This window comes from Staurois parvus, unplaced genomic scaffold (assembly GCF_062004578.1).
Source record: "Staurois parvus isolate SC_StPar_1 unplaced genomic scaffold, SC_StPar_1.0 ptg003393l, whole genome shotgun sequence".
Classification (NCBI taxonomy): Eukaryota; Metazoa; Chordata; class Amphibia; order Anura; family Ranidae; genus Staurois; species Staurois parvus.
In genome coordinates, this window is record NW_028321189.1 from 44,672 (window position 1) to 67,110 (window position 22,439).

The 22,439-nt window shown below is 49.6% G+C and overlaps 1 protein-coding gene across 4 annotated transcripts in view; it reads left to right on the plus strand.

Annotated features, from left to right (window-relative positions):
• HPS1 (HPS1 biogenesis of lysosomal organelles complex 3 subunit 1) overlaps positions 1–22,439 on the plus strand; it is a 99,444-nt gene that overhangs the window by 26,638 nt on the left and 50,367 nt on the right. For all 4 annotated transcript variants that reach the window (XM_089667588.1, XM_089667585.1, XM_089667587.1 and 1 more), the window contains one exon: positions 10,325–10,427. In XM_089667588.1, the coding sequence (XP_089523714.1) occupies positions 10,325–10,427 (103 nt within the window). The remainder of the gene's footprint in view (positions 1–10,324; positions 10,428–22,439) is intronic.

The following is a 22,439-nucleotide window of genomic DNA, read 5'->3' on the forward strand; positions in this document are numbered from 1 at the left end:
AGTGATATGACATGTAGGAGCGGTGGTCTCTCTGCAGAGATCTGACATGTAGAAGCGGCGGTCTCTCTGCAGAGATCTGACATGTAGAAGCGGTGGTCTCTCTGCAGAGATCTGACATGTAGAAGCGGCGGTCTCTCTGCAGAGATCTGACATGTAGGAGCGGTGGTCTCTCTGCAGAGATCTGACATGTAGAAGCGGTGGTCTCTCTGCAGAGATCTGACATGTAGAAGCGGCGGTCTCTCTGCAGAGATCTGACATGTAGAAGCGGTGGTCTCTCTGCAGAGATCTGACATGTAGAAGCGGTGGTCTCTCTGCAGAGATCTGACATGTAGAAGCGGTGGTCTCTCTGCAGAGATCTGACATGTAGAAGCGGTGGTCTCTCTGCAGAGATCTGACACGTAGAAGCGGCGGTCTCTCTGCAGAGATCTGACACGTAGAAGCGGCGGTCTCTCTGCAGAGATCTGACACGTAGAAGCGGCGGTCTCTCTGCAGAGATCTGACACGTAGAAGCGGCGGTCTCTCTGCAGAGATCTGACACGTAGAAGCGGCGGTCTCTCTGCAGAGATCTGACATGTAGCATGTAGAAGCGGCGGTCTCTCTGCAGAGATCTGACATGTAGAAGCGGCGGTCTCTTTGCAGAGATCTGACATGTAGAAGCGGTGGTCTCTCTGCAGAGATCTGACATGTAGAAGCGGTGGTCTCTCTGCAGAGATCTGACATGTAGAAGCGGTGGTCTCTTTGCAGAGATCTGACATGTAGAAGCGGTGGTCTCTCTGCAGAGATCTGACATGTAGAAGCGGTGGTCTCTCTGCAGTGATATGACATGTAGGAGCGGTGGTCTCTCTGCAGAGATCTGACATGTAGAAGCGTCGGTCTCTCTGCAGAGATCTGACATGTAGGAGCGGCGATCTCTCTGCAGAGATCTGACATGTAGAAGCGGCGGTCTCTCTGCAGAGATCTGACATGTAGCATGTAGAAGCGGCGGTCTCTCTGCAGAGATCTGACATGTAGAAGCGGTGGTCTCTTTGCAGAGATCTGACATGTAGAAGCGGTGGTCTCTCTGCAGAGATCTGACATGTAGAAGCGGTGGTCTCTCTGCAGAGATCTGACATGTAGAAGCGGTGGTCTCTTTGCAGAGATCTGACATGTAGAAGCGGCGGTCTCTCTGCAGAGATCTGACATGTAGAAGCGGCGGTCTCTCTGCAGAGATCTGACATGTAGGAGCGGCGGTCTCTCTGCAGAGATCTGACACGTAGAAGCGGCGGTCTCTCTGCAGAGATCTGACACGTAGAAGCGGCGGTCTCTCTGCAGAGATCTGACACGTAGAAGCGGCGGTCTCTCTGCAGAGATCTGACACGTAGAAGCGGCGGTCTCTCTGCAGAGATCTGACACGTAGAAGCGGCGGTCTCTCTGCAGAGATCTGACATGTAGCATGTAGAAGCGGCGGTCTCTCTGCAGAGATCTGACATGTAGAAGCGGCGGTCTCTTTGCAGAGATCTGACATGTAGAAGCGGTGGTCTCTCTGCAGAGATCTGACATGTAGAAGCGGTGGTCTCTCTGCAGAGATCTGACATGTAGAAGCGGTGGTCTCTCTGCAGTGATATGACATGTAGGAGCGGTGGTCTCTCTGCAGAGATCTGACATGTAGAAGCGTCGGTCTCTCTGCAGAGATCTGACATGTAGGAGCGGCGATCTCTCTGCAGAGATCTGACATGTAGAAGCGGCGGTCTCTCTGCAGAGATCTGACATGTAGCATGTAGAAGCGGCGGTCTCTCTGCAGAGATCTGACATGTAGAAGCGGTGGTCTCTTTGCAGAGATCTGACATGTAGAAGCGGTGGTCTCTCTGCAGAGATCTGACATGTAGAAGCGGTGGTCTCTCTGCAGAGATCTGACATGTAGAAGCGGTGGTCTCTTTGCAGAGATCTGACATGTAGAAGCGGCGGTCTCTCTGCAGAGATCTGACATGTAGAAGCGGCGGTCTCTCTGCAGAGATCTGACATGTAGGAGCGGTGGTCTCTCTGCAGAGATCTGACATGTAGGAGCGGTGGTCTCTCTGCAGTGATCTGACATGTAGAAGCGGTGGTCTCTCTGCAGAGATCTGACATGTAGAAGCGGTGGTCTCTCTGCAGAGATCTGACATGTAGGAGCGGTGGTCTCTCTGCAGAGATCTGACATGTAGAAGCGGTGGTCTCTCTGCAGAGATCTGACATGTAGAAGCGGTGGTCTCTCTGCAGAGATCTGACATGTAGGAGCGGTGGTCTCTCTGCAGAGATCTGACATGTAGGAGCGGCGGTCTCTCTGCAGAGATCTGACATGTAGAAGCGGTGGTCTCTCTGCAGAGATCTGACATGTAGGAGCGGTGGTCTCTCTGCAGAGATCTGACATGTAGAAGCGGTGGTCTCTCTGCAGAGATCTGACATGTAGGAGCGGTGGTCTCTCTGCAGAGATCTGACATGTAGGAGCGGCGGTCTCTCTGCAGAGATCTGACATGTAGAAGCGGTGGTCTCTCTGCAGAGATCTGACATGTAGGAGCGGTGGTCTCTCTGCAGAGATCTGACATGTAGCATGTAGAAGCGGCGGTCTCTCTGCAGAGATCTGACATGTAGAAGCGGTGGTCTCTCTGCAGAGATCTGACATGTAGAAGCGGTGGTCTCTCTGCAGAGATCTGACATGTAGAAGCGGCGGTCTCTCTGCAGAGATCTGACATGTAGGAGCGGTGGTCTCTCTGCAGAGATCTGACATGTAGGAGCGGCGGTCTCTCTGCAGAGATCTGACATGTAGAAGCGGTGGTCTCTCTGCAGAGATCTGACATGTAGAAGCGGTGGTCTCTCTGCAGAGATCTGACACGTAGAAGCGGTGGTCTCTCTGCAGAGATCTGACATGTAGGAGCGGTGGTCTCTCTGCAGAGATCTGACATGTAGAAGCGGTGGTCTCTCTGACATGGGTTGGAGCGAGATCTTCCCATCCATAGAGAAGGAGGAGCTTTGCTGGTTGCAGGGCTAGAGGTTGGGCTCATTAGGGCGTTTGGATTGTTGGATCTCTGCAGAGAGACCGCTGCTTTACCACACAGAGCCGGGTCCCACGTGAAACATGCTGGCGGAGGACATGATTTTCTACTAAAACTTCGGCTGTTATCTAGTTGCACAGCTCCTCCCATCACAGAGCCCAAAGTCACACAGCTCCTCCCATCACAGAGCCCAAAGTCACACAGCTCCTCCCATCACAGAGCCCAAAGCTGCACAGCTCCTCCCATCACAGAGCCCAAAGTCGCACAGGTCCTCCAATCACAGAGCCCAAAGTCGCACAGGTCCTCCCATCACAGAGCCGAAAGTCACACAGATCCTCCCATTATAGAGCCCAAAGTCACACAGCTCCTCCCATCACAGAGCCCAAAGTCTCACAGGTCCTCCCATCACAGAGCCCAAAGTCACACAGGTCTTCCCATTATAGAGCCCAAAGTCACACAGCTCCTCCCATCACAGAGCCCAAAGTCTCACAGGTCCTCCCATCACAGAGCCCAAAGTCTCACAGCTCCTCCCATCACAGAGTCCAAAGTCACACAGGTCCTCCCATTATAGAGCCCACAGTCACACAGGTCCTCCCATCACAGAGCCCAAAGTCACACAGCTCCTCCCATCACAGAGCCCAAAGTCACACAGCTCCTCCCATCACAGAGCCCAAAGTCACACAGCTCCTCCCATCACAGAGCCCAAAGTCACACAGCTCCTCCCATCACAGAGCCCAAAGCTGCACAGCTCCTCCCATCACAGAGCCCAAAGTCGCACAGGTCCTCCAATCACAGAGCCCAAAGTCGCACAGGTCCTCCCATCACAGAGTCCAAAGTCACACAGGTCCTCCCATTATAGAGCCCAAAGTCACACAGGTCCTCCCATTATAGAGCCCAAAGTCGCACAGGTCCTCCCATCACAGAGCCCAAAGTCACACAGGTCCTCCCATCACAGAGCCCAAAGTCACACAGGTCCTCCCATCACAGAGTCCAACGTCACACAGGTCCTCCCATTATAGAGCCGAAAGTCACATAGGTCCTCCCATCACAGAGTCCAAAGTCACACAGGTCCTCCCATCACAGAGCCGAAAGTCACACAGATCCTCCCATCACAGAGTCCAAAGTCGCACAGGTCCTCCAATCACAGAGCCCAAAGTCACACAGGTCCTCCCATTATAGAGCCCAAAGTCGCACAGGTCCTCCAATCACAGAGCCCAAAGTCACACAGGTCCTCCCATTATAGAGCCCAAAGTCGCACAGCTCCTCCCATCACAGAGCCCAAAGTCTCACAAGTCCTCCCATCACAGAGTCCAAAGTCACACAGGTCCTCCCATCACAGAGCCCAAAGTCACACAGGTCCTCCCATCCCAGAGCCCAAAGTCACACAGGTCCTCCCATCACAGAGCCCAAAGTCACACAGGTCCTCCCATCACAGAGCCCAAAGTCAGACAGGTCCTCCCATCACAGAGCCCAACGTCACACAGGTCCTCCCATCACAGAGTCCAAAGTAGCACAGGTCCTCCCATCACAGAGCTGAAAGTCACACAGGTCCTCCCATCACAGAGCCCAACGTCACACAGGTCCTCCCATCACAGAGCCCAACGTCACACAGGTCCTCCCATCACAGAGTCCAACGTCACACAGGTCCTCCCATCACAGAGCCCAACGTCACACAGGTCCTCCCATCACAGAGCCCAACGTCACACAGGTCCTCCCATCACAGAGCCCAAAGTCGCACAGGTCCTCCCATCACAGAGCCCAAAGTCGCACAGGTCCTCCCATCACAGAGCCCAAAGTCGCACAGGTCCTCCCATCACAGAGCCCAAAGTCGCACAGCTCCTCCCATCACAGAGCCCAAAGTCGCACAGCTCCTCCCATCACAGAGCCCAAAGTCGCACAGGTCCTCCCATCACAGAGCCCAAAGTCGCACAGGTCCTCCCATCACAGAGCCCAAAGTCGCACAGGTCCTCCCATCACAGAGCCCAAAGTCACACAGGTCCTCCCATCACAGAGCCCAAAGTCACACAGGTCCTCCCATCACAGAGCCCAAAGTCACACAGGTCCTCCCATCACAGAGCCCAAAGTCACACAGGTCCTCCCATCACAGAGCCCAACGTCACACAGGTCCTCCCATCACAGAGCCCAACGTCACACAGGTCCTCCCATCACAGAGCCCAACGTCGCACAGGTCCTCCCATCACAGAGCCCAAAGTCGCACAGGTCCTCCCATCACAGAGCCCAAAGTCGCACAGGTCCTCCCATCACAGAGCCCAAAGTCGCACAGGTCCTCCCATCACAGAGCCCAAAGTCGCACAGGTCCTCCCATCACAGAGCCCAAAGTCACACAGGTCCTCCCATCACAGAGCCCAAAGTCACACAGGTCCTCCCATCACAGAGCCCAAAGTCACACAGGTCCTCCCATCACAGAGCCCAAAGTCACACAGGTCCTCCCATCACAGAGTCCAAAGTCGCACAGGTCCTCCCATCACAGAGCCCAAAGTCGCACAGGTCCTCCCATCACAGAGCCCAAAGTCGCACAGGTCCTCCCATCACAGAGTCCAAAGTCACACAGCTCCTCCCATCACAGAGCCCAAAGTCGCACAGGTCCTCCCATCACAGAGCCCAAAGTCACACAGGTCCTCCCATCACAGAGCCCAAAGTCACACAGGTCCTCCCATCACAGAGCCCAAAGTCACACAGGTCCTCCCATCACAGAGCCCAAAGTCACACAGGTCCTCCCATCACAGAGCCCAAAGTCACACAGGTCCTCCCATCACAGAGTCCAAAGTAGCACAGGTCCTCCCATCACACAGCCCAAAGTTTCACAGGTCCTTCCATTATAGAGCCCAAAGTCGCACAGGTCCTCCCATTATAGAGCCCTGCAATCACAGAGCACCCTGCCCCCCCCCCCCCCCCAATCACACAGCCCCCTATACACATCAGAGCCTTACCTTGTGCAGGAGGTGGAGCAGGGCTGAAGGAGGACGACTTCTGTCTTCTCGGTGGTCCTGCATGCCATCTGTCCGGGATCACAGTCCTGTGTTGCTATGGGGTGACCAACAACCGATGCCACCTGTCCTTGGAGCCTCATTGGTTGTCATTGTGCTTGTGGCCGGCCCACTCGCCTGCACCATGGCAACTCATGATGCTGATCTTGTGGCACCCCGGTGAGTCCCTAATAGCACCCCAGGTTTCCGCGGCACCCCAGTTGAGAAACACTGTTCCAGGCCCCAGCACTGTGGTTGTGTCCCCACCCCCCACTCTCCTCCTGGCCAGTCACAACACACATCCCCAGGCTTTGCTTTATGAATGGCTAGGAGGAGAGGTCGTAGGAGAGGTCGTAGGAGCGGTCGTAGGAGCGGTCGTAGGAGAGGTCGTAGGAGCGGTCGTAGGAGAGGTCGGAGGAGTGGTCGTAGGAGAGGTCGGAGGAGTGGTCGTAGGAGAGGTCGTAGGAGCGGTAGGAGGAGAGGTCGTAGGAGCGGTCGGAGGAGAGGTCGTAGGAGAGGTCGTAGGAGCGGTCGTAGGAGAGGTCGGAGGAGAGGTCGTAGGAGAGGTCGTAGGAGCGGTAGGAGGAGAGGTCGGAGGACAGGTCGGAGGAGCGGTAGGAGGAGAGGTCAGAGGAGCGGTCGGAGGAGCGGTCGGAGGAGCGGTCGGAGGAGCGGTCGGAGGAGCGGTCGGAGGAGCGGTCGGAGGAGCGGTCGGAGGAGAGGTCGGAGGAGAGGTCGGAGGAGAGGTCGTAGGAGAGGTCGTAGGAGAGGTCGGAGGAGAGGTCATAGGAGCGGTAGGCGGACAGGTCGTAGGAGAGGTTGGAGGAGCGGTAGGAGGAGAGGTCGTAGGAGAGGTCGTAGGAGCGGTCGTAGGAGCGGTCGTAGGAGAGGTCGGAGGAGTGGTCGTAGGAGAGGTCGGAGGAGTGGTCGTAGGAGAGGTCGTAGGAGCGGTAGGAGGAGAGGTCGTAGGAGCGGTCGGAGGAGAGGTCGTAGGAGAGGTCGGAGGAGTGGTCGTAGGAGAGGTCGTAGGAGCGGTAGGAGGAGAGGTCGTAGGAGCGGTCGGAGGAGAGGTCGTAGGAGAGGTCGTAGGAGCGGTAGGAGGAGAGGTCGTAGGAGCGGTCGGAGGAGAGGTCGTAGGAGAGGTCGTAGGAGTGGTCGTAGGAGAGGTCGTAGGAGCGGTAGGAGGAGAGGTCGGAGGACAGGTCGGAGGAGCGGTAGGAGGAGAGGTCAGAGGAGCGGTCGGAGGAGCGGTCGGAGGAGCGGTCGGAGGAGCGGTCGGAGGAGAGGTCGGAGGAGAGGTCGTAGGAGAGGTCGTAGGAGAGGTCGTAGGAGAGGTCGGAGGAGCGGTAGGAGGAGAGGTCGGAGGACAGGTCGGAGGAGCGGTAGGAGGAGAGGTCAGAGGAGCGGTCGGAGGAGCGGTCGGAGGAGCGGTCGGAGGAGCGGTCGGAGGAGAGGTCGGAGGAGAGGTCGTAGGAGAGGTCGTAGGAGAGGTCGTAGGAGAGGTCGGAGGAGCGGTAGGAGGAGAGGTCATAGGAGCGGTAGGCGGACAGGTCGTAGGAGAGGTTGGAGGAGCGGTAGGAGGAGAGGTCGTAGGAGAGGTCGTAGGAGCGGTCGTAGGAGAGGTCGGAGGAGAGGTCGGAGGAGCGGTCGGAGGAGAGGTCGGAGGAGCGGTCGTAGGAGAGGTCGGAGGAGCGGTAGGAGGAGCGGTAGGAGGACAGGTCGTAGGAGAGGTCGGAGGAGAGGTCGTAGGAGCGGTAGGAGGACAGGTCGTAGGAGAGGTCGGAGGAGAGGTCGTAGGAGCGGTAGGAGGACAGGTCGTAGGAGAGGTCGTAGGAGAGGTCGTAGGAGAGGTCGGAGGAGAGGTCGTAGGAGCGGTAGGAGGACAGGTCGTAGGAGAGGTCGTAGGAGAGGTCGTAGGAGAGGTCGGAGGAGCGGTAGGAGGAGAGGTCGTAGGAGAGGTCGTAGGAGAGGTCGTAGGAGAGGTCGTAGGAGAGGTCGTAGGAGAGGTCGTAGGAGAGGTCGTAGGAGAGGTCGTAGGAGCGGTAGGAGGAGAGGTCGTAGGAGAGGTCGTAGGAGAGGTCGGAGGAGAGGTCGTAGGAGAGGTCGTAGGAGAGGTCGTAGGAGAGGTCGTAGGAGAGGTCGGAGGAGCGGTAGGAGGAGCGGTAGGAGGAGAGGTCGTAGGAGAGGTCGTAGGAGAGGTCGTAGGAGAGGTCGTAGGAGAGGTCGGAGGAGAGGTCGTAGGAGCGGTAGGAGGACAGGTCGTAGGAGAGGTCATAGGAGAGGTCGGAGGAGCGGTAGGAGGAGAGGTCGTAGGAGAGGTCGGAGGACAGGGAGGAGGAGAGGTAGGAGGAGACACGACCACAGAACTGGGACCTCCAGCACTATAATGGCCTTCACTGTGTGGGCGATGGAGCCATTCTCATGATCCTGGAGGCACTACCCAGCAGATCAATGACCTAGACCACAGGGGTAAAACTGGTGGCCCTCCAGATGTTACCAAACTACAAGTCCCATGAGGCATTGCAAGGCAGACAGTTACAAGCATGACTCCCACAGGCAGAGAAATGATGGGACTTGTAGGTTCACAACAGCCATCAGTTTGACACCCCTGACCGAGAGGGACCTTGGAAGTCCAAGGAGTCCGCAGGGCGACTGCAGGTTAATGACTCCTTGGATTAGGGCGGCAGAGCTGCACCTTTCAACCAATGTAATGGCAGCTCCAGTCTTCACAAGGTGGGGAGGAGGCAATGCCATGCAGGACAGGGACTGAGGGACTGCAGTGTGCTGAGGACCCGCAGGCCATGGAGGACAGGGTCAGGACTGAGGGACTGCAGTCTGCTGAGGACCCGCATGCCATGGAGGACAGGGTCAGGACTGAGGGACTGCAGTCTGCTGAGGACCCACATGACATGGAGGACAGGGTCAGGACTGAGGGACTGCAGTCTGCTGAGGACTCACATGACATGAAGGACAGGGTCAGGACTGAGGGACTGCAGTCTGCAGAGGACCCACATGACATGGAGGACAGGGTCAGGACTGAGGGACTGCAGTCTGCAGAGGACCCACATGACATGAAGGACAGGGTCAGGACTGAGGGACTGCAGTCTGCAGAGGACCCACATGACATGGAGGACAGGGTCAGGACTGAGGGACTGCAGTCTGCTGAGGACTCACATGACATGGAGGACAGGGTCAGGACTGAGGGACTGCAGTCTGCTGAGGACTCACATGACATGGAGGACAGGGTCAGGACTGAGGGACTGCAGTCTGCAGAGGACCCACATGACATGAAGGACAGGGTCAGGACTGAGGGACTGCAGTCTGCAGAGGACCCACATGACATGGAGGACAGGGTCAGGACTGAGGGACTGCAGTCTGCAGAGGACCCACATGACATGAAGGACAGGGTCAGGACTGAGGGACTGCAGTCTGCAGAGGACCCACATGACATGGAGGACAGGGTCAGGACTGAGGGACTGCAGTCTGCTGAGGACTCACATGACATGGAGGACAGGGTCAGGACTGAGGGACTGCAGTCTGCTGAGGACCCGCATGACATGAAGGACAGGGTCAGGACTGAGGGACTGCAGTCTGCAGAGGACCCGCATGACATGAAGGACAGAGTCAGGACTGAGGGACTGCAGTCTGCAGAGGACCCACATGACATGGAGGACAGGGTCAGGACTGAGGGACTGCAGTCTGCAGAGGACCCGCATGACATGAAGGACAGGGTCAGGACTGAGGGACTGCAGTCTGCTGAGGACTCACATGATATGGAGGACAGGGTCAGGACTGAGGGACTGCAGTCTGCTGAGGACTCACATGATATGGAGGACAGGGTCAGGACTGAGGGACTGCAGTCTGCTGAGGACTCACATGATATGGAGGACAGGGTCAGGACTGAGGGACTGCAGTCTGCAGAGGACCCACATGACATGAAGGACAGGGTCAGGACTGAGGGACTGCAGTCTGCTGAGGACTCACATGACATGGAGGACAGGGTCAGGACTGAGGGACTCACATGACATGGAGGACAGGGTCAGGACTGAGGGACTGCAGTCTGCTGAGGACTCACATGACATGGAGGACAGGGTCAGGACTGAGGGACTGCAGTCTGCTGAGGACCCACATGACATGGAGGACAGGGTCAGGACTGAGGGACTGCAGTCTGCTGAGGACTCACATGACATGGAGGACAGGGTCAGGACTGAGGGACTGCAGTCTGCTCTTTCACACGTCAGACACTCATGAAGGACATTTATTGTAATCAATATACGGATCGATCTGCTTTGTGGATATTACTGAACATTCTTCCCTCGTTGCTTCCAGCCGGAATGCCAGCTCCCTGCGGCCTGCAGACCTCCTGTCCTTGATTCTCATCGTTCAGGACCTGTACCCTGTATACAGCGCCCCTCAGGACCAGAATGTCCAGGTAAGAGGAGTCCGGCCCAGGCAGGCTCCACCCACACGGATCTCTCACTTCCAGGACAAGGACAGCTTTACAGGAAACGGGATATTGTGAAAAGCATCAACTGCCATTTATATTAGTCCCTGAACTTGGGACCGCTCACACTGAGCTGGGGGGCTCTGATCCTCTTGTACAGGGGGGGGAGCTCTGATCCTCTTGTACGGGGGGGGGGGGCTCTGATCCTCTTGTACAGGGGGGGGGGGGCTCTGATCCTCTTGTACAGGGGGGGGGGCTCTGATCCTCTTGTACAGGGGGGGGGGGCTCTGATCCTCTTGTACAGGGGGGGGGCTCTGATCCTCTTGTACAGGGGGGGGGGGGCTCTGATCCTCTTGTACAGGGGGGGGGCTCTGATCCTCTTGTACAGGGGGGGGGGGCTCTGATCCTCTTGTACAGGGGGGGGCTCTGATCCTCTTGTACAGGGGGGGGGGGCTCTGATCCTCTTGTACAGGGGGGGAGCTCTGATCCTCTTGTACAGGGGGGGAGCTCTGATCCTCTTGTACGGGGGGGGGCTCTGATCCTCTTGTACAGGGGGGGGGCTCTGATCCTCTTGTACAGGGGGGGGCTCTGATCCTCTTGTACAGGGGGGGGAGCTCTGATCCTCTTGTACAGGGGGGGGCTCTGATCCTCTTGTACAGGGGGGGGCTCTGATCCTCTTGCACAGGGGGGGGCTCTGATCCTCTTGTACAGGGGGGGGGGGGCTCTGATTCTCTTGTACAGGGGGGGGGGCTCTGATCCTCTTGTACAGGGGGGGAGCTCTGATCCTCTTGTACGGGGGGTGAGCTCTGATCCTCTTGTACAGGGGGGGGGGCTCTGATCCTCTTGTACAGGGGGGGGCTCTGATCCTCTTGTGCAGGGGGGGAGCTCTGATCCTCTTGTACAGGGGGGGGCTCTGATCCTCTTGTACAGGGGGGGGGGCTCTGATCCTCTTGTACAGGGGGGGGGGCTCTGATCCTCTTGTACAGGGGGGGGCTCTGATCCTCTTGTACAGTCAGTTGTGTGCGTCTTCCAGGTCTTATAGGTTTCCTAACCTTTTATTTTTGGTTACGGGGCAAGAAAAATGCACAAAAAAAAAAAAAGAACATTTTTCAAGTACTCCCATCGAATATTTGGTGCCAAAATCCGTGACTCCGCCCAGAAGAAATCTCGTACGTTTTATCGAGCGTCAGGGTTCAGGTGACCCGATCCTCAGCCGGGACCGAATATCGGGGAATCCTGGAGCTGAGCATTGAAACCCTTCCAGCTGAAGCCTCGAATCTCTCGAATCTCCTGGTGTGAAATGGGGACAATTGTCTCAGAGGATTCAACACAAAAACACTTCTTTGAATTCCCGTTCTAACGTTCCTCCCATAGAATGGTGTGTGTGGGGGGGGGGGGGGTGGGGGGATGTGGGGGGGGGGTGTGTGTGTGGGGGGGGGGGTGTGTGTGTGTGGGGGGGGTGTGTGGGGGGATGTGGGGGGGGGTGTGTGTGTGGGGGGGGGGTGTGTGGGGGGATGTGGGGGGGGGGGGGGTGTGTGGGGGGGGGGGTGTGTGTGTGGGGGGGGGGGGGGGTGGGGGGGGGGTGTGTGGGGGGGGGGGGTGGGGGTGTGTGTGTGTGGGGGGGGGTGTGGGGGGGGGGCTCTCAGATCTGCAGGTTTATTTCTCTGCTTTGATGTGAATAGTAGATTCTGATCTCAGATTTTATAGCAGCTGGAAGATTTATGGCAGAAATTCCTGTTCCAGGAAGTCGGATTATTTCTGCTCATTCTTAGGAGGTCATTTCACATTTCCTTCCCCCTCTATGTCTGCAGTATGACATTATGCAGTATGCAGTATGACAGTATGCAGTATGACAGTATGCAGTATGACAGTATGCAGTATGCAGTATGACAGTATGCAGTATGACAGTATGCAGTATGACAGTATGGCAGTATGACAGTATGACAGTATGACAGTATGGCAGTATGCAGTATGCAGTATGACAGTATGCAGTATGACAGTATGACAGTATGCAGTATGCAGTATGACAGTATGCAGTATGACAGTATGGCAGTATAACAGTATGACAGTATGCAATATGACAGTATGCAGTATGACAGTATGCAGTATGACAGTATGCAGTATGACAGTATGACAGTATGCAGTATGGCAGTATGACAGTATGCAGTATGACAGTATGACAGTATGACATTATGCAGTATGACAGTATGACAGTATGACATTATGCAGTATGACAGTATGACAGTATGCAGTATGACAGTATGACAGTATGACATTATGCAGTATGACCGTATGCAGTATGACAGTATGCAGTATGACAGTATGCAGTATGACAGTATGCAGTATGACAGTATACAGTATGACAGTATGGCAGTATGACAGTATGCAATATGACAGTATGCAGTATGACAGTATGCAGTATGACAGTATGCAGTATGACAGTATGACAGTATGCAGTATGGCAGTATGACAGTATGCAGTATGACAGTATGGCAGTATGACAGTATGCAGTATGACAGTATGACAGTATGACATTATGCAGTATGACAGTATGACAGTATGCAGTATGACAGTATGACAGTATGACATTATGCAGTATGACCGTATGCAGTATGACAGTATGCAGTATGACAGTATGCAGTATGACAGTATACAGTATGACCGTATGCAGTATGACAGTATGCAGTATGCAGTATGACAGTATGCAGTATGACAGTATGACAGTATGCAGTATGACAGTATGCAGTATGACAGTATGCAGTATGACAGTATGACAGTATGCAGTATGCAGTATGACAGTATGACAGTATGCAGTATGACAGTATGGCAGTATGACAGTATACAGTATGACAGTATGACAGTATGACAGTATGCAGTATGACAGTATGGCAGTATGACAGTATACAGTATGACAGTATGACAGTATGACAGTATGCAGTATGACAGTATGGCAGTATGACAGTATGACAGTATGGCAGTATGCAGTATGACAGTATACAGTATGACAGTATGGCAGTATGCAGTATGACAGTATGCAGTATGACAGTATGCAGTATGACAGTATGCAGTATGACAGTATGCAGTATGCAGTATGACAGTATGCAGTATGACAGTATGACAGTATGCAGTATGACAGTATGCAGTATGACAGTATGACAGTATGCAGTATGACAGTATGCAGTATGACAGTTGACAGTATGCAGTATGACAGTATGTAGTATGACAGTATGACAGTATACAGTATGACAGTATGACAGTATGTAGTATAACAGTATGACAGTATGCAGTATGACAGTATGACAGTATGCAGTATGACAGTATGACAGTATGCAGTATGGCAGTATGACAGTATACAGTATGACCGTATGCAGTATGACAGTATGCAGTATGACAGTATGACAGTATGCAGTATGACAGTATGCAGTATGACAGTATGACAGTATGGCAGTATGACAGTATGGCAGTATGACAGTATACAGTATGACAGTATGACAGTATGGCAGTATGACAGTATGACAGTATACAGTATGACAGTATGGCAGTAGGACAGTATACAGTATGACCGTATGCAGTATGACAGTATACAGTATGGCAGTATGACAGTATGCAGTATGACAGTATGCAGTATGACAGTATGCAGTATGACAGTATGACAGTATGCAGTATGACAGTATGCAGTATGACAGTATGCAGTATGACAGTATGACAGTATGACAGTATGTAGTATGACAGTATGCAGTATGACAGTATGACAGTATGCAGTATGACAGTATGCAGTATGACAGTATGCAGTATGACAGTATCGCAGTATGACAGTATCGCAGTATGACAGTATCGCAGTATGCAGTATGCAGTATGACAGTATGCAGTATGACAGTATGACAGTATGCAGTATGACAGTATGCAGTATGACAGTATGACAGTATGCAGTATGACAGTATGCAGTATGACAGTATGCAGTATGACAGTATGACAGTATGCAGTATGACAGTATGCAGTATGACAGTATGCAGTATGACAGTATGCAGTATGACAGTATGACAGTATGCAGTATGACAGTATGCAGTATGACAGTAGACAGTATGACAGTATGCAGTATGACAGTATGCAGTATGACAGTATGCAGTATGACAGTATGTAGTATGACAGTATGTAGTATGACAGTATGACAGTATACAGTATGACAGTATGGCAGTATGACAGTATGACAGTATGTAGTATAACAGTATGACAGTATGCAGTATGACAGTATGACAGTATGACAGTATGCAGTATGACAGTATGGCAGTATGACAGTATACAGTATGACAGTATGGCAGTATGGCAGTATGACAGTATACAGTATGACAGTATGCAGTATGACATTATGCAGTATGACAGTATGACAGTATGCAGTATGACAGTATACAGTATGCAGTATGACAGTATGACAGTATGCAGTATGCAGTATGACAGTATGCAGTATGACAGTATGGCAGTATGACAGTATACAGTATGACAGTATGACAGTATGACAGTATACAGTATGACAGTATGACAGTATGGCAGTATGACAGTATGACAGTATGCAGTATGACAGTATGGCAGTATGACAGTATACAGTATGACAGTATGACAGTATGGCAGTATGCAGTATGACAGTATGCAGTATGACAGTATGCAGTATGCAGTATGACAGTATGCAGTATGACAGTATGACAGTATGCAGTATGACAGTATGCAGTATGACAGTATACAGTATGGCAGTATGACAGTATGACAGTATGTAGTATAACAGTATGACAGTATGCAGTATGACAGTATGCAGTATGACAGTATGACAGTATGACAGTATGCAGTATGCAGTATGACAGTATGACAGTATGCAGTATGACAGTATGCAGTATGACAGTATGTAGTATGACAGTATGACAGTATACAGTATGACAGTATGGCAGTATGACAGTATGTAGTATAACAGTATGTAGTATGACAGTATGACAGTATACAGTATGACAGTATGGCAGTATGACAGTATGACAGTATGACAGTATGCAGTATGACAGTATGCAGTATGACAGTATGTAGTATGACAGTATGACAGTATGCAGTATGACAGTATGCAGTATGACAGTATGACAGTATGCAGTATGACAGTATGACAGTATGCAGTATGGCAGTATGACAGTATACAGTATGACCGTATGCAGTATGACAGTATGACAGTATGCAGTATGACAGTATGCAGTATGACAGTATGACAGTATGCAGTATGACAGTATGGCAGTATGACAGTATGGCAGTATGACAGTATGACAGTATGGCAGTATGACAGTATGACAGTATACAGTATGACAGTATGGCAGTATGACAGTATACAGTATGACAGTATACAATATGGCAGTATGACAGTATGCAGTATGACAGTATGCAGTATGCAGTATGACAGTATGACAGTATGACAGTATGCAGTATGACAGTATGCAGTATGACAGTATGCAGTATGACAGTATGACAGTATGCAGTATGACAGTATGACAGTATGCAGTATGACAGTATGCAGTATGACAGTATGCAGTATGACAGTATGACAGTATGACAGTATGCAGTATGACAGTATGCAGTATGACAGTATGCAGTATGACAGTATGCAGTATGACAGTATGACAGTATGCAGTATGACAGTATGCAGTATGACAGTATGCAGTATGACAGTATGCAGTATGACAGTATGACAGTATGCAGTATGACAGTATGGCAGTATGACAGTATGGCAGTATGACAGTATACAGTATGACAGTATGCAGTATTACAGTATGACAGTATGCAGTATGACAGTATGCAGTATGACAGTATGCAGTATGACAGTATACAGTATGTCCGTATGCAGTATGACAGTATGACAGTATGCAGTATGACAGTATGACAGTATGCAGTATGACAGTATGCAGTATGACAGTATGCAGTATGACAGTATGCAGTATGACAGTATGACAGTATGCAGTATGACAGTATACAGTATGTCCGTATGCAGTATGACAGTATACAGTATGACAGTATGCAGTATGACAGTATGCAGTATGACAGTATGACAGTATGCAGTATGACAGTATGCAGTATGACAGTATGACAGTATGCAGTATGACAGTATACAGTATGTCCGTATGCAGTATGACAGTATGACAGTATGCAGTATGACAGTATGACAGTATGCAGTATGACAGTATGCAGTATGCAGTATGACAGTATGCAGTATGACAGTATGACAGTATGCAGTATGACAGTATGGCAGTATGACAGTATACAGTATGACAGTATGCAGTATGACAGTATGGCAGTATGACAGTATGACAGTATGCAGTATGACAGTATGCAGTATGACAGTATGCAGTATGACAGTATACAGTATGACAGTATGCAGTATGCAGTATGACAGTATGCAGTATGACAGTAGGCAGTATGCAGTATGACAGTAGGCAGTATGACAGTATGCAGTATGCAGTATGACAGTATGACAGTATGCAGTATGACAGTATGAAGTATGACAGTATGACAGTATGCAGTATGACAGTAGGCAGTATGACAGTATGCAGTATGACAGTATGACAGTATGCAGTATGCAGTATGACAGTATGCAGTATGACAGTATGCAGTATGCAGTATGACAGTAGGCAGTATGACAGTAGGCAGTATGACAGTAGGCAGTATGCAGTATGACAGTATACAGTATGACAGTATACAATATGGCAGTATGACAGTATGCAGTATGACAGTATGCAGTATGCAGTATGACAGTATGCAGTATGACAGTATGCAGTATGCAGTATGACAGTAGGCAGTATGACAGTAGGCAGTATGACAGTAGGCAGTATGACAGTATGCAGTATGACAGTATGCAGTATGCAGTATGACAGTATGACAGTATGACAGTATGCAGTATGACAGTATGCAGTATGACAGTATGCAGTATGACAGTATGACAGTATGCAGTATGACAGTATGACAGTATGCAGTATGACAGTATGCAGTATGACAGTATGACAGTATGACAGTATGACAGTATGCAGTATGACAGTATACAGTATGTCCGTATGCAGTATGACAGTATGACAGTATGCAGTATGACAGTATGCAGTATGACAGTATGACAGTATGCAGTATGACAGTATGCAGTATGACAGTATGCAGTATGACAGTATGACAGTATGCAGTATGACAGTATGGCAGTATGACAGTATGGCAGTATGACAGTATACAGTATGACAGTATACAGTATGACAGTATGCAGTATTACAGTATGACAGTATGCAGTATGACAGTATGCAGTATGACAGTATGCAGTATGACAGTATGACAGTATGACAGTATGCAGTATGACAGTATGCAGTATGTCCGTATGCAGTATGACAGTATGACAGTATGCAGTATGACAGTATGACAGTATGCAGTATGACAGTATGCAGTATGACAGTATGACAGTATGCAGTATGACAGTATACAGTATGTCCGTATGCAGTATGACAGTATGACAGTATACAGTATGACAGTATGCAGTATGACAGTATGCAGTATGACAGTATGCAGTATGACAGTATGACAGTATGCAGTATGACAGTATGTAGTATGACAGTATGCAGTATGACAGTATGCAGTATGACAGTATGACAGTATGCAGTATGACAGTATACAGTATGTCCGTATGCAGTATGACAGTATGACAGTATGACAGTATGACAGTATGCAGTATGACAGTATGCAGTATGCAGTATGACAGTATGCAGTATGACAGTATGACAGTATGCAGTATGCCAGTATGACAGTATGCAGTATGACAGTATGGCAGTATGACAGTATACAGTATGACAGTATGCAGTATGACAGTATGGCAGTATGACAGTATGACAGTATGCAGTATGACAGTATGCAGTATGCAGTATGACAGTATGTAGTATGACAGTATGCAGTATGACAGTATGCAGTATGACAGTATGACAGTATGCAGTATGACAGTATACAGTATGTCCGTATGCAGTATGACAGTATGACAGTATGACAGTATGACAGTATGCAGTATGACAGTATGCAGTATGCAGTATGACAGTATGCAGTATGACAGTATGACAGTATGCAGTATGCCAGTATGACAGTATGCAGTATGACAGTATGGCAGTATGACAGTATACAGTATGACAGTATGCAGTATGACAGTATGCAGTATGACAGTATGCAGTATGCAGTATGACAGTATGCAGTATGCAGTATGACAGTATGCAGTATGACAGTATGACAGTATGCAGTATGACAGTATGAAGTATGACAGTATGACAGTATGCAGTATGACAGTAGGCAGTATGACAGTATGCAGTATGACAGTATGACAGTATGCAGTATGCAGTATGACAGTATGCAGTATGACAGTATGCAGTATGACAGTAGGCAGTATGACAGTATGACAGTAGGCAGTATGACAGTATGCAGTATGACAGTATGAAGTATGACAGTAGGCAGTATGACAGTATGACAGTATGCAGTATGCAGTATGACAGTATGCAGTATGACAGTAGGCAGTATGCAGTATGACAGTAGGCAGTATGACAGTATGCAGTATGACAGTATGCAGTATGACAGTATGACAGTATGACAGTATGCAGTATGACAGTATGCAGTATGACAGTATGCAGTATGACAGTATGACAGTATGACAGTATGCAGTATGACAGTATGCAGTATGACAGTATGACAGTATGCAGTATGACAGTATGACAGTATGACAGTATGCAGTATGACAGTATGACAGTATGGCAGTATGCAGTATGACAGTATTGCAGTATGCAGTATGACAGTATGCAGTATGCAGTATGACAGTATGACAGTATGCAGTATGACAGTATACAGTATGACAGTATGACAGTATGCAGTATGACAGTATGAAGTATGACAGTATGCAGTATGACAGTATGCAGTATGACAGTAGACAGTATGACAGTATGCAGTATGACAGTATGCAGTATGACAGTATGCAGTATGCAGTATGACAGTATGCAGTATGACAGTATGCAGTATGACAGTATGCAGTATGACAGTATGCAGTATGACAGTATGCAGTATGACAGTATGCAGTATGACAGTATGACAGTATGACAGTATGCAGTATGACAGTATGACAGTATGGCAGTATGACAGTATGCAGTATGACAGTATGCAGTATGACAGTATGCAGTATGACAGTATGACAGTATGCAGTATGACAGTATAAAAGGAAAATAATCTCCAGGATTTCCCGACATTCGGTCCCGGCTGAGGATTGAGTCACCTGAAGCCTGGCGCTCGATAAAACGTACGAGGTTTCTTTTGGGCGGAGTCACAGATTTTGGCACCAAATATTCGATGGGAGTACTAGAATAATGTTCGGGTTTTTTTGGTGCATTTTTCTAAACCTAAACCTGTGAATAGTCCTCAGTATATGAATAGTCCTCAGTGTATGAACAGTCCTCAGTATATGAACAGTCCTCAGTATATGAACAGTCCTCAGTATATGAACAGTCCTCAGTATATGAACAGTCCTCAGTGTATGAACAGTCCTCAGTATATGAACAGTCCTCAGTGTATGAACAGTCCTCAGTATATGAATAGTCCTCAGTATATGAACAGTCCTCAGTGTATGAACAGTCCTCAGTGTATGAATAGTCCTCAGTGTATGAATAGTCCTCAGTGTATGAACAGTCCTCAGTGTATGAACAGTCCTCAGTGTATGAATAGTCCTCAGTGTATGAACAGTCCTCAGTGTATGAATAGTCCTCAGTGTATGAATAGTCCTCAGTATATGAACAGTCCTCAGTGTATGAACAGTCCTCAGTGTATGAACAGTCCTCAGTATAATAATAGTCCTCAGTGTATGAACAGTCCTCAGTGTATGAATAGTCCTCAGTATAATAATAGTCCTCAGTATATGAACAGTCCTCAGTATAATAATAGTCCTCAGTATATGAACAGTCCTCAGTATAATAATAGTCCTCAGTATATGAACAGTCCTCAGTGTATGAATAGTCCTCAGTATATGAACAGTCCTCAGTGTATGAATAGTCCTCAGTATATGAACAGTCCTCAGTGTATGAATAGTCCTCAGTATATGAACAGTCCTCAGTGTATGAATAGTCCTCAGTATATGAACAGTCCTCAGTATAATAATAGTCCTCAGTATATGAACAGTCCTCAGTGTAATAATAGTCCTCAGTATAATAATAGTCCTCAGTATATGAACAGTCCTCAGTATAATAATAGTCCTCAGTATATGAACAGTCCTCAGTGTATGAATAGTCCTCAGTATATGAACAGTCCTCAGTGTATGAATAGTCCTCAGTATATGAACAGTCCTCAGTGTATGAATAGTCCTCAGTATATGAACAGTCCTCAGTATAATAATAGTCCTCAGTATAATAATAGTCCTCAGTATATGAACAGTCCTCAGTATAATAATAGTCCTCAGTATAATAATAGTCCTCAGTATATGAACAGTCCTCAGTATAATAATAGTCCTCAGTATAATAATAGTCCTCAGTATATGAACAGTCCTCAGTGTATGAACAGCCCTCAGTATATGAACAGTCCTCAGTATATGAACAGTCCTCAGTGTATGAACAGTCCTCAGTGTATGAACAGTCCTCAGTATATGAACAGTCCTCAGTATATGAACAGTCCTCAGTATATGAACAGTCCTCAGTATATGAACAGTCCTCAGTATATGAACAGTCCTCAGTGTATGAACAGTCCTCAGTATATGAACAGTCCTCAGTATATGAACAGTCCTCAGTATAATAATAGTCCTCAGTATAAAATGTAGAACAGATATATATGATAAAAGTTCATGAATAGTAGAAGAGCTCCGTGTGACGTCACACATCTCAGTGCATGACTCCTGTAAAATGTGGGTGATGGGCAAGGTAATAGTGCGCACTCACCTGATGCGCAATGGTTATGTGCAGTGTATAGTATAATGGAGGTCTGCCAATGGGTCCCTCTCAGCATAGGAATGGAATCGACCCGGCATAGGTGGATGTCATGTAGAATATTCAGCCAGAGGTCCCCTTTAAGGACACGGGTGCAGCCTCTTCAGTATGGTGGTCACCAGGGGGAGCTCTGGGGGATTCGGTGCTCAGTAAAGAGTAACAGATGGAGATGCCCCTAGTGGCGGATACTCAGCATTTAATGAAAGGTATGAACAGCAGCATAGACAGTACCCCACACATGTCGGTGTCTCAGCACACACCAGAAGCCGTGTGTAAACAGCAGCATAGACAGTACCCCACGCATGTCGGTGTCTCAGCACACACCAGAAGCCGTGTGTAAACAGTAACATAGACAGTACCCCACACATGTCGGTGTCTCAGCACACACCAGAAGCCGTGTGTAAACAGCAGCATAGACAGTACCCCACACATGTCGGTGTCTCAGCACACACCAGAAGCCGTGTGTAAACAGTAACATAGACAGTACCCCACACATGTCGGTGTCTCAGCACACACCAGAAGCCGTGTGTAAACAGCAGCATAGACAGTACCCCACACATGTCGGTGTCTCAGCACACACCAGAAGCCGTGTGTAAACAGCAGCATAGACAGTACCCCACACATGTCGGTGTCTCAGCACACACCAGAAGCCGTGTGTAAACAGCAGCATAGACAGTACCCCACACATGTCGGTGTCTCAGCACACACCAGAAGCCGTGTGTAAACAGCAGCAGTAAAAAACGACAACCACAAGGCTGCTATGAGCTGTAACCAGCTGGTCCGTAATAGGGGCCACCGGACCTCCTCGATCTGGCGGCGTGACGTCACGGCTCGCAGGCTCCTCCAAAACGCATTTTGTACACGTGTACATCTTCAGTTGGGGGGTTGCCATGCAGCCTGATGTCTAATGTGTTCTATTTATAGTCTAAAATGGCCCCCATTTTGCCAGAGACCGGAGCGAATTGCTCATGCGCAAAATGGCCGCCGTTGGACGGACTGCGCATGCGCCTATGGC